This window comes from Lagopus muta, chromosome 18 (assembly GCF_023343835.1).
Source record: "Lagopus muta isolate bLagMut1 chromosome 18, bLagMut1 primary, whole genome shotgun sequence".
Lineage (NCBI taxonomy): Eukaryota > Metazoa > Chordata > Aves > Galliformes > Phasianidae > Lagopus > Lagopus muta.
Genome location: NC_064450.1, coordinates 392,832 through 405,032, shown reverse-complemented (window position 1 = coordinate 405,032; position 12,201 = coordinate 392,832). Strand labels below are relative to the sequence as shown.

The window sequence follows — 12,201 nt, the reverse complement described above, 5'->3', positions numbered from 1 at the left end:
GCTGTAACCTCATCATTGTAGGCCAACAAATTTGTCAGGCATGATTTGTCCTTAGTGAGGATGGCTCTCCTCCCCAGTCACCTCTTTGTTTTCATGTGCCTCAGCAGATTACAGGTGGATCTGCTTCCTGATCTTGCCAGGCACAGGGGTGACACTGATTGGCCTGAAGCCAGAACTCCTTTCTTTTTCTTTTTAAAATGGGGCTTACCCTTTTTCAGTCAGCAGGAACTTCACTGGACTGCCACAACTTCTAACATATGATCGATAGCAGCTTAATGATTTCTTCTGCCAGTTTCCTCCAGACCCTCTACTGCACCTCACCAGGTCTCATGGACTTGTGCACATTTCAGGTTTCTTAAATGGTCTCTCTCTTGATCTTCTCCTACAGTGGGCAGTTCTTCATTCCCTTGTCTCTCCTTTTGGATTTTGTGAGTAGCGTGGTGTGGTTAGAGGACTTGCTGGTGAAGACTGAGGCAAAAATGTCACTGAGTACCTCAGCATTTTCCACACAGTCATTCATGCACCCCACCCCTCCGAGTGGGACGTGGGAGAGAATCAAGAAAAAAAAAAAAAAACAAATTTGAAATCATGGGTTGACATTAAAAAATATTTACTAAGTCAGAAAAGAGAAGAGAAAAAGAGGATAATAGTTACAAACAAAACAATAGTTACATACAAAACAAGTGATGCACAAGCAATTGCTCACCACCCACTGACCAATGCCCAAGATGTCCCCAAGCAGCAGCAGGTTGCCTGACATCATTTTCAAGCTTTTTCTACATGCAGTCATATGGTCTGGGATAGCCCTTTGCCCAGTTTAGCTGAGGTGTCCTGGTTCTGCCCTCTCCTACCTCCTTGTGCTCCGCAGCCACCCACTGGCAAGACAGTGCAAGCAGCTGAGAAACTGAAGTATCTTTGGCTCTGTGCAGCACTGCTCAGCAAAAGCTAAAACATCAGTGTGTTATCAACAATGTTTTTCTGCTAAAGCCAAAGCAGAGCATCTTACCAGACATGATGAAGTTAAAAACGATTCTATTTCAGCTGAAACCAGGACAACATCCCAAGTAACCAGATCTCCCATTTGCTTGTGGAGAGGGCCCATATTTTCTGTAGTCTTGCTTTTATCACATATATAATTTTAGAAGCCATTCTTGTTGTCCCTGACATCCTTTGCTAGATTCAATTCTATCAGAGCTTTTTAGCTTTACTGACCTGATCCCTGCCTGCTCAGACAACATCTCTGTATTCCTCCTAGGCTACCTGTCCTTGCTTCCATTCACTGGAAGCTTTCTTTCTGTGTCTAACTTTGTCCAGGAACTCCTTGTTCATCCCTACAGGCCTCTCAGCATTTTTTCTGGCTTCCTCTTTTTAGAATGCATCAACTCTTGGGCTTAGTGTAAGTGATTATTGAATATTATCCAGCTTTCCTTGCCTCCTCTTCCCTCCAGAGTTGTATCATACAACCTACCTCACAGATCCCTGAAGAGAACATTTCCATAATGTAGGAAATAACTAAATATAATTTCCTAGCCAATCCTTATTTACACAGGGAAAGCTTCAACCGTAGGCAGGAAGATAATATAAATCTGCACAAGTCTTCTCTGTCATGACAGTCTGCCTGTGTACTGAACCATTAGTATGCTCTGAGGGCTTTCCTGAGGGCTTTCAAGAGCCCTCAAATAAAAGTAGGGTACGTTAGGATTTCTTGCTCAGTGGTTGCTGTCTCCCCTTATGTGATGGAATTAATAGTCAGCTCTACATATAAGGTATCATTCCCATGCACATTTGCTGCATTATCTGCAACAAAATATATTGCATTTGATTTTTCTCATCTACATTAAGTTTAAAACAGATTAATTAATTAAAGTGTCCTCATTTCTTTCCCAACATGTTTACACTGAAATAGTTGGCTCCCACTGGCATGAAACTGTGTTTCATTCCCAACAGGGAAAGTACAGTAACTATGGGCTCCAGAGAGGTCACACTGAAGTTAGAGTAATTTCAGGTGCACCACACAGTAATTTCTTCTGGCTCGTTCTTCTGTCTGTGATCTGTGTAACAGCCCTGAGAGGCAGCATAAGAAAAGGGTCCGATTTGGGACAGCTGGGACCACTTGCCTGACATTAACCCCAGAGAGGAACCTTCCAGGGAAGAAAACACACACCCCGATGCCCCTTTCTGCTGAGCAGCCCAGCTGCTGCAATCTGAGCCCAGCAGTGCACTTACATGGAGCAGGCTTCATTCCCTAGCACACAGCAAGCAACAAACATCCTTGTGGCACAAGTGTCCCCAAAATCTGTGAGGAGGTATGTGCATCAAAGAGGGTGATGCCTGTCAGTGTGCTATTTGAGTTACCCGAGGGCACAGTGGATCCTAAGGAAATCCCAAGGCTGAATACTTTTTCTTACTGAGGGGCAGGTGTCTGTGATTGATGGGTTGTTATGGCAAAGACAATTTCAGTAGAAGCACTCTTTCCATCAGCACCATTTCAGTATCTCTTGGGCTCAGTTTTCACCAGCTGCTCACTATGCTAGGAGCAATCTCAGCAAAACTTGGAGACAGCTGAAAGATGTACTGACTTGATACAAAAAAAAAAAAATCACCAGGTTCTCAGATGGACAACAACCTGTTCTGCCCTCTTCTGAGATTTTTCATATTTATTTGATATTCGCAATCTGTATAACAGTAGTATGTTTCTTTTCATAAGGCCACTAAATTAGCAATCTCTTCTTAAGACCACTAAATAAAACACTCAGTTATGGCTCCATCTAGCCCAGCATCCAGTCTCAGACATAAGTGAAATCAGGTCTCAGGCAACACTATAAGAATAAAGGAAGTGACTTATGATATTTCCCAGGAATGCTTTCTCAGCCTTGAGAAATTTGTAACGCAGCCTGCAGACAGAACTCCAGATTGAACTTGTGTAAAGGATTTCAGATCTTCCATACTGTTCCCATTCACTGTGCTACCTATGCTCCCTGGTTGCAGCTATGCATTAAAATGAAGTTTTTTGGCGGTGGAATCAACTGCAGTGACACACACCTCTTAAAATGAGGAATTTCATTTAGAAAGAGATACGTGAGAAGGCACTACCATAGATATTCGAGATTTCTTATGAGAGACAGAAGAGGGACACAGAGAAAGCGAGCGCTTCGGATACCGCTCAGTTTTGAAGGGCTCTTTACTTCCAAACTAACTTAAATCCTTTGCGCCGCCTGCAGACACTGTTGGGAAAGGCGCTGCCCCCCCGCCGCAAGATGCTGCGGGCTGCTGCACCGTACCCGAATGATGTGCAGCACTTTCAGCTCTGCTGATGATCTTTCACCTAGATAAAACTGACGGGTTTTTTTTAATCTCATTCTTTGCTTTGCTTGGAAACCATCCGTGCCAACACTTTCATTTTCTGACTGCTCAGGGATCAACCAGGTCTTTGCTAAGAGCCCTGAGAAAACCTTTCTCTATCATCCCAAAGCAGCACACTGTGACTCTGCCTTGTGTAACCTTCCTGCACCTGTACAGAAGAGACATAATGTCACAGAAAATTCTTTTCTTGCCCATTTTTTTTTTCGTTTAAAAAGAGAGATACAATAGAGTACTGAAATTTTGCATGTTGATCTTTTCTTCTGTGTTCCATCCAGTTTTCATGCAGGAAAAAAAAAAAGATAAACAAACAAATAAATAAAGAGGAAAGAAAAGATAAGAAAAAGGAAAGAACTCCAACCTCCAAGTGTCACTGCTCCCTTTTTTCATTAGGTTTGGTATTTGAGTCTTAGGCTTCACCCATGTCCTACCCCTCTTATCAAAGTGTGTCTGGAGATACACTGCTGAAAGGCTGCTGCTTGTTTGAACGTAACTGAAAAATTTTATATTCTTCCTTGTTAGGTGGGTCCTACTTAAAGCTTTAAGACTGTACCATTTTCACTGTTTTGTGTTTGAGTAACCTTCAGAAAAAAAGAAAAAAAAGAAAAAAAAAACAACACTCATTTTTCATATTTTCTTTATCTGTTAGTGTCCTTTGTGAGCAGTAAATGGAAATGCGGAAATGCCTTTCTCAAGCAAATGCCAACCTCTCTGAGCTCTGCCATAATGATTCTGTATATAACACACAGCATATGGTAGAAAAAGGAAACAAAATACAGATTGATCTTCCCCTGAAACCAATGGCAACATTCTTGAGTGACAGATAATGAGTGTTTAAAAACTCTGTGAATTGGAGGTTAAAGTAATATGTGAGATGTAAAAATGACCAGTTTGTAATGTATCCCTTGCCATATTTGTGAGCAACTAGTAGTGATTACTAAGATTCCCTTTCTCCCTGAACTAGGGAACGCTTGAGGATCAAATCATCAGCGCCAACCCACTGCTGGAGGCCTTTGGCAATGCCAAGACTGTCAGGAATGACAACTCCTCGCGCTTCGTGAGTTCATTTCATTTCTGTTGGAATGCAGACATCTAACGTATGTCTCATCCACTGATCACTCTGGCCAGTAGGTTGATCTCTACAACTTAACAGGGGAAGTTCATCCGGATCCACTTTGGAACAACAGGAAAGCTGGCCTCTGCAGATATTGAAACCTGTGAGTTGGAGCTAGTCAACACACACAGAATTCGTGCATTCCTGGTCTAAGGTGTCCCAGGAGCCTCACAGCATCTCTCTTTTGGTTAGATCTGCTGGAGAAATCCAGAGTGACTTTCCAGCTAGCCAGTGAAAGGAGCTATCATATTTTTTACCAGATCATGTCCAACAAGAAGCCGGAGCTCATTGGTGAGTGCCAGCACAGCTAGGCTCTGCTCAGTGAGCTCCGTTTGCACTCTGACCTGCCCTGTACCACCAACGGCACACTCTACACTTGCAGATCTCCTTCTCATCACGACCAACCCCTATGACTTCGCCTATGTGAGCCAAGGGGAAATCACCGTCGCCAGCATCGATGACAGCGAAGAGCTGCTGGCAACAGACGTGAGTACGGAACCCTGGCCGGGCAGATCCGAGCTGCACGGCCTGGATGGATCCCAGCTTGTGCCACCCCACAGCAGCCGCTTCCGGCACTCACCTGGCCAAGGTCACGGCTCCATTGCAGCGTGGTGCTGCAGGCCACGCTCCTCTGGCCCTGTCCAACCGGTCTGTTGTGTCCGCAGAATGCTGTGGACATCCTGGGCTTCAGCCCCGACGAGAAGGTGGGGATGTACAAGCTGACGGGAGCCGTCATGCACTATGGGAACATGAAGTTCAAGCAGAAGCAGCGGGAAGAGCAGGCGGAGCCGGACGGCACAGAAGGTGGGGAGGGTTGCTTGTAATTCTGGGACTGCTTTTACCTTTCCAGAAACTAAGCTTTAGCAGGCGGAGCAGGTGACACGAGGTTGCTGGTTCAGTTTATGGACACTGCTGTGCTGACAGGATGCACTCTCCATAGCGTTGAAGGGAGCTCCCATCACACCAGGCACATCTGAGCAGTGCCCAGCTAGGCTGCTTCTAACAAATGCTTCCTAGAGGATTGAGGCATGTTTGCCCATGCTGTACTCCCTTGCTGTTTTCTTCCTAGTGGCTGACAAAGCTGCCTACCTGATGGGTCTGAATTCTGCAGAGTTGCTCAAGGCTTTATGCTATCCTAGGGTGAAAGTTGGGAATGAATACGTGACTAAAGGACAAAATGTCCAACAGGTACCTAGAGAGCCGATTGGCTTTTCATTTGTTTGAGTTCTTTCAGTTTCAAAGTTAGCTCAATCTTCCTTACTGCCTTGGCTATGTTTCTCACAGGTATACAATTCAGTGGGAGCGTTGGCTAAATCAGTCTACGAGAAGATGTTCCTATGGATGGTTACTCGAATCAACCAGCAGCTCGATACAAAGCAACCCAGGCAGCATTTCATTGGTGTCCTGGACATCGCTGGCTTTGAGATATTTGATGTAAGTTACAGTAGGTATGTTTGCCCCTTGATAATTTTTCCAAACTAAATGGTATTTTTGTTTGTTTGTTTGTTTTGTTTTTTATTTTGAATTTGCAGTTCAACAGCCTGGAGCAGCTGTGCATCAACTTCACCAATGAGAAACTGCAACAGTTTTTCAACCATCACATGTTCGTCCTGGAACAGGAAGAGTACAAGAAGGAAGGCATTGATTGGGAGTTCATTGACTTTGGGATGGACCTGGCTGCCTGCATTGAGCTCATTGAAAAGGTAGAGGAAGCATTCTTCTTTTTAGGAAAGCACATTTATTTCCTGGTCATTTATCTTAGTGAATTTAATCTTAATAAATTCAAGTATTTATGTTGATTGATTCTCCTATAAAAACAGGCAATTTATAAAATCTAAAGTGTATCTAAAATCTATTTTAAAATTACAAATTTATACAAAGTTCTGGAGCAGCAAACTGCCTCTGCACAAAGGGTGATTTTCTGATTGGGATGGAAAGCAGGGAGGCACATTAATTTTGCCTTTAGTAGTAGACAGTAAGGTGAAATTTCTAGTTTTGCTTCTTGCAGTAATTGACAGAATTCAGTTCCATGTTCTCTCAACATAATTCTTTCCAAGCCCTCTATCAGTGCCCTCTGACACTACAGTGGTAGTGATCTTAATGGGAATTAACTTCCCACTGCAGCAGAGACAGTGATCAGTGGCTGTGCACAGCACTTACATAGTGTCTGCAAATCGATGCACGCACATCCAAACATCTTCCCTTTCTGAAGCACATCAGTACCTATTCCCCGCCTGCTGCCCAGTGACTCCTTCAACCACCCCACAAGGACATTCACCACTTAATACTCATGGATGATGCCTTTGCACATATAAGCCTCACATTTCTTCCTAACCTTCCACTGTTTCCACCACACAGCAGCACCAGCACAACCATTCACAGACGGTGCATATTGCTATACTTATGCTTACTGCTCAGTGACCACAGTTTGTGTCCTGCATCTATGCAGTACAGAATAGTTAAAGCCACAGGAATTACATCACATGCGTTAATATAGTGCTGTAGTCACTTTTGTAATGACAGGGAAGAGGTGGACACATCTAGGATGTAAACCACAGGATAAAATTTCCCATTAGTGATTCTGTGAAATGTCTGTATGCATGCACTGATGCTAGAACAATCAGGACAGCTAACTCAGATCTACATTTTACTTTAGAGACACCTACAGCTAAGTAAGATATGTCCTAACCCCAGAGCTCTCACAGAACAGCCCAAACCTACTGGGCAAAAGGTTCATTCAAAACACGGTGTTCCTGTCCAACACGCACTTCCTGGGATAGCTGATGCTCCGGAGCAATACTGATTATAGTTATGGCAGCTGTCTACCTGCTGTAAGCTGTAAGCATCTGATGGAACCTAATTAAATTATATGTTAGAAAAAGGCATATATTATAAAAAGAAGGAACTCCTAATCTCTAGTCCAATGAAATAGAATTCAAGTGAGTATCTCCAGCAAAATTAGAAAAAATATAACTGATCTGCACTATCAGAAGATTCCTAATTTGGCTCAGATGTAAGCTCTGATGTGTCTAAATGTATGCCTGCATTTCTGTATTGAAATATTTCCAATTTTAAATGCATTCTATGATAAATCAGAAGGCTATGCATATTCTACTGTGCCAGATAGATGCCAATTACATTCCATGTAAGGTGAGAAAAATCTTATCGCTCATGTGCATCCATTATTTATGCACATTTTTGAGGAGCCATGAGACTAAGTTTACATTGGCAGTTGCAACCGGATCACTTGTAACAGACATACACAACAGCATCAGCAGTCCCATGAGCAGGACACTGAAAGCTGTCTTCTGAATTCCTATTTTTATTTCACTGGTTTACATCCCGAAGAGTTTAGGGAAAAGATTATTGAAGCAATTGAATATAACATGAATTTTACAAGCCTCTCACTCAGAAGATCACTGAGATGTATCTAAGCAATAACTATATCATGTTTGATTATTACAGTAACTAACGATGTCTTCAGAACCTGTGCCTCACAAATTACAGTCACGGACACAAGCTACAAATCATATGCAAGATGAAATTTTATTCACATTCTTCTCCTCACTGCTTTCTTTCTTCATGTATTCATATTTCTCCCAGCCCATGGGCATCTTCTCCATCCTGGAAGAGGAGTGCATGTTCCCCAAGGCAACTGACACCTCTTTCAAGAACAAGCTCTATGACCAGCATCTGGGCAAGTCCAGCAACTTCCAGAAGCCCAAGCCTGCCAAAGGCAAGGCTGAGGCCCACTTCTCCTTGGTGCACTACGCTGGCACAGTGGACTACAACATCTCTGGCTGGCTTGAGAAGAACAAGGATCCCTTGAATGAAACTGTTGTGGGGCTCTATCAGAAATCATCCCTGAAGCTGCTGTCCTTCCTTTTCTCTAACTATGCTGGGGCAGAAACAAGTAAGTGCTCATCGATGAGGCAGGAAAAAAACTAAAGTCTATTTCTGTTTTTCCTCTTTGGGGTATTGTCTAGGTTCTTTATCATCCTTTAACCCAATCCTAATCTTGTGTGCACAAGACTAAGATACAAACATATATAACTGCAGAAAGCTCCCTATTCTCCCTGTTCATGGTGCAGAGAAACAACACTCAGCAAGTCCAAAACAAAGTGACAGGAGTCGAATGTTTCCTGACTTACTGAGTTGTGATTCATGTGCATGCTAGCCATTATCTAGATGGGTGTCAAATATATTTGGAAAATGCAAGCACTTTATATTCTTTGAAGACTATATTTTGTTTCTCACCTTTGGGCTGCCATAACACAGAACAGATCCCTATTCTTCAACTGAAGCATTAGAATAACATTTTTTTTCTAGAGAAGACTTCACTGCACTCATAAGCAAATGTTCATTGCTGAGCCATTCCTGTGGCCTATCACCAAATTACATACAAATACAAAAATAAGTTGAGGGTGTATCTTTGAGTCAAAGTAATGTCAAATGGCACAGAATAAAATGTAAAATGTCAGGCCACAGGGTTCCATACCTCCAAAGCTGCATGCATTATGATGTAAACTAAGTCATATATCTGAGACCTAAATATACCACATTGATTAATAACCAGCTACCTATAGTTCACATAAAACTACCATGCAGCAGTGATTTGCTATTTCACTTTAATGTCTCCGTTGACATACTGCTTACTCCAGCCTTTCAGCTCTTATGCACTTCTCCCAAGGTGACAGTGGCAAGAAAGGTGCTAAGAAGAAGGGGGGATCTTTCCAGACAGTATCTGCTGTATTCAGGGTAAGTGAAGTTCTCCTTAAAATTAACCAATAAAAATGCAAAAGCTTTGTAACTCATAGCTTGGTCTTTGTGTTGTTCTGTCACAGGAAAATCTAAACAAGCTGATGACTAACCTGAGAAGTACCCACCCTCATTTTGTGCGTTGCTTGATTCCAAATGAGACCAAGACACCAGGTAAGTCTGTCATTATACACTGAACTGACTAGAATTGAACTGTTCAGCTTCCACACAAACTTCTTCTGATGCTCAAATGAGCTTTCTAGTCTTGTCTGTAAAATTTTGAGCACTACGTGATCCTTCACACTTAGCTGTCTTTGCTTAACGAGTGTGCAGAGCTGAAGATAATAAAGATGAGATTTATTAGAGTTGATGAATTTTAGAATGAATATCAAATGATGAATATTAGAGTGAATGCTGAGTTGATGAATATTAGCACTGACACTTACAGGTGTCTGTCGGGAGTAACAGCACTACCAAGTTCCTAATAAATGCCTGTTTTTAAGGCAGTGAGTCTTTCAAAACTGCTGGGTTCAGACCAAGGCAATTTAACAACTTCTAAATATTTAGTGTTAGAATCCAATTCTAGCTGGAAGACTGTCAAAGAAATCATGCATCACTTGTAGAACTCATTGTATAAGCTGCTGGGTGCTGCTTGCACCTGAAAAGCGTTTTGATGTAAAGTTAGTTTTGTTCCTTTCTTGAATTAAGTATTAAACTCTTGCAAGGAGTTCAGTCTCCAAGAACAGTTCAGTTTGAGGCCATTAAGTACCCTGTGTAAGTCTCAGGAGTATAATCATCACAAAGCCGGATATTGGTGGAATGATAAGGTGTAGTAGATGCAAAAGGAATGCAAGGGATAAGAAGTTTAGCATCAGTTTGCTCTGCTCCAGAATTTCCAAGCATTTCTTACCCTTCTTTTTGTCTCTCTTGGTAACCTTGAAGAACACAAATATGCTATGAGAAACATGCATATGTATGACATTCAGATCTCAGCTATTCATAGAATCATAGAATCATAAAGGTTGGAAAAGACCTCTGAGATCATGCAGTCCAATCATCCTATTCATCTAAACTACTTTTATATTTAATTGAGAGAAGCTGGTATTTTAAGGTATGACTCATCTGGCCCTTTTTAAATGTCTTAGGATGAAATGAATCACACCCTAGAAAACTGTTTCGCTCCAATGACTATAAATGAAGCCAGTATGGAAAGTCCACATTCCTGAAGTAATGAGAGAGTACCCTGCTAGGGTCTTGACAGTAGAGTAGGCATAAGGGAATTGAGGAAATCTACTGAAATATACATGAATGAATGACTCTGCCAGACATAGCTATCATTTTAATATTCGGAGGGAGGTGACTCAGAGGAAATATCATATCTGCCTTTTAAGAAAAAGAGTGGTGATGAGTGAACAGAATTAAGAATTGCGAAGGAAGAGAAACTGGACATTTTCTGATTTTTAGCTGTTCTTAGGCTAATTATGCTCAACTTTCCAAACTATGCCTTTGGGTACACATTATTTACAGATTACAATGAAAAGGTAAGGGTGAATGATATGGGCCATTCTGCATTAATTAATCTCTGTAGCAGCTGACAGAAATTTCTTCATCACAAAGTGATTCCAAAAGTATTTTAGTCTACCAATTGTACTTTGTTTGCAATACATGGGAATAAGATTAAGAAATTTAATTGATTATTATATCTGATAGAGATCATTCTTCCAATTTCAGTCATCCACCTTCTACAGGCAGTTAAAATGACTGAGAGCTTTAAGGATCCCTGTTATCCCTTCAATTGCTGGAATCTATCTTTCAAATCTAAGCAAGGTTGAGTGTAGTGAATATTTCCACAGCAGATTCGAGGTAGAATCATCTCTGAAATGAAGAGCTGTGGCACACATTGTGCCACCTCTACCTGCATCCTCTTGCTGTCGCAGATTTTTTCATTCCATCTTCTGGAGTACTTCTCCACCATTTTTGAGAAATGCAGCCCTATGCCTTTTACCACTGGTGATTTATAAGCACTGCCAGTCCTAATATTCTGAGTTGCAAAGCTCAGTTGGTCAAAGCAACTTTCTGCAACTTCTATGAATTGAAGGCATGTTCTGTCTTTATTTCCTTCATCTTTAATCAAGGCTGGTTGAATTTTAGCAAAAATTGAAGTTACTCTGTCATTCTAGTAAATATCGAGATCCTTTGGAAAAAAATTGAGTTATTATATACATGTATTTTTTAAGGTGAAATGGACCATTACTTGGTGATGCATCAGCTGCGATGCAATGGGGTTCTAGAAGGCATCCGAATTTGCAGGAAAGGTTTTCCAAGCAGAATCCTTTATGCAGACTTTAAACAACGGTACGTCTTCAGTTATTACTGTCTGTTAACATAAAAATTTGGTAAACCCACAACTCAGGTGACAAATACGGTAACACCATGGAGAAACACCCTCTGAAACAGACTAGTTTGGTGACATTTGAGGGAACTTTACCATAAATATTATCATTAGTCACTCCAGTCTTTTCCCTCTTTGATCAGACCAGAGGTGTGTTGATTTGTCAGAACCTGCATCATTTCTGAACTGTGGTCATTGCCTATTGCTTCAAAGAGTCACAAAATGCTTGTTGGATGAGTTAAGTGGCATTATAGATTACTCTTTATGAGTCTATGGGAGTCTTAGAAAACGATACTAAAATAATACATTGATACAGTCTCCTTAGATTGCATTTACTAAGCATTTAAAACTCCAAGGCTTTGTTGGTGCTTTGTCACTGGCCTGCATCCTGTAACTACCTGTACTGCCTGTATCCTGTTAAAATGGAGACAATGAAACTGGCTTAAGAGTGCTCAGTTGCTAAATCAGAACTGGGTACTATTGCTATTAAACGTACCAGTAGCATCTTTCATGCTGACTTGGTGTAAAAAGCTCTTTCCCAGAAAAAGACATAGCCTGTTTGCTTCTTCCTTCCCTT

At 41.5% G+C, this 12,201-nt stretch overlaps 1 protein-coding gene across 1 annotated transcript in view; it reads left to right on the top strand.

Annotated features, from left to right (window-relative positions):
- The window catches only part of LOC125702277 (myosin-1B-like), a 41,629-nt gene that overhangs the window by 3,105 nt on the left and 26,323 nt on the right, over positions 1 to 12,201 (top strand). The window contains exons 6-17 of the mRNA XM_048965334.1: positions 4,325 to 4,417; positions 4,514 to 4,577; positions 4,667 to 4,765; positions 4,857 to 4,960; positions 5,140 to 5,278; positions 5,544 to 5,662; positions 5,759 to 5,908; positions 6,007 to 6,177; positions 8,078 to 8,387; positions 9,165 to 9,232; positions 9,319 to 9,406; positions 11,470 to 11,587. Of these exons, the coding sequence (XP_048821291.1) occupies positions 4,325 to 4,417; positions 4,514 to 4,577; positions 4,667 to 4,765; positions 4,857 to 4,960; positions 5,140 to 5,278; positions 5,544 to 5,662; positions 5,759 to 5,908; positions 6,007 to 6,177; positions 8,078 to 8,387; positions 9,165 to 9,232; positions 9,319 to 9,406; positions 11,470 to 11,587 (1,523 nt within the window). The remainder of the gene's footprint in view (positions 1 to 4,324; positions 4,418 to 4,513; positions 4,578 to 4,666; positions 4,766 to 4,856; positions 4,961 to 5,139; positions 5,279 to 5,543; positions 5,663 to 5,758; positions 5,909 to 6,006; positions 6,178 to 8,077; positions 8,388 to 9,164; positions 9,233 to 9,318; positions 9,407 to 11,469; positions 11,588 to 12,201) is intronic.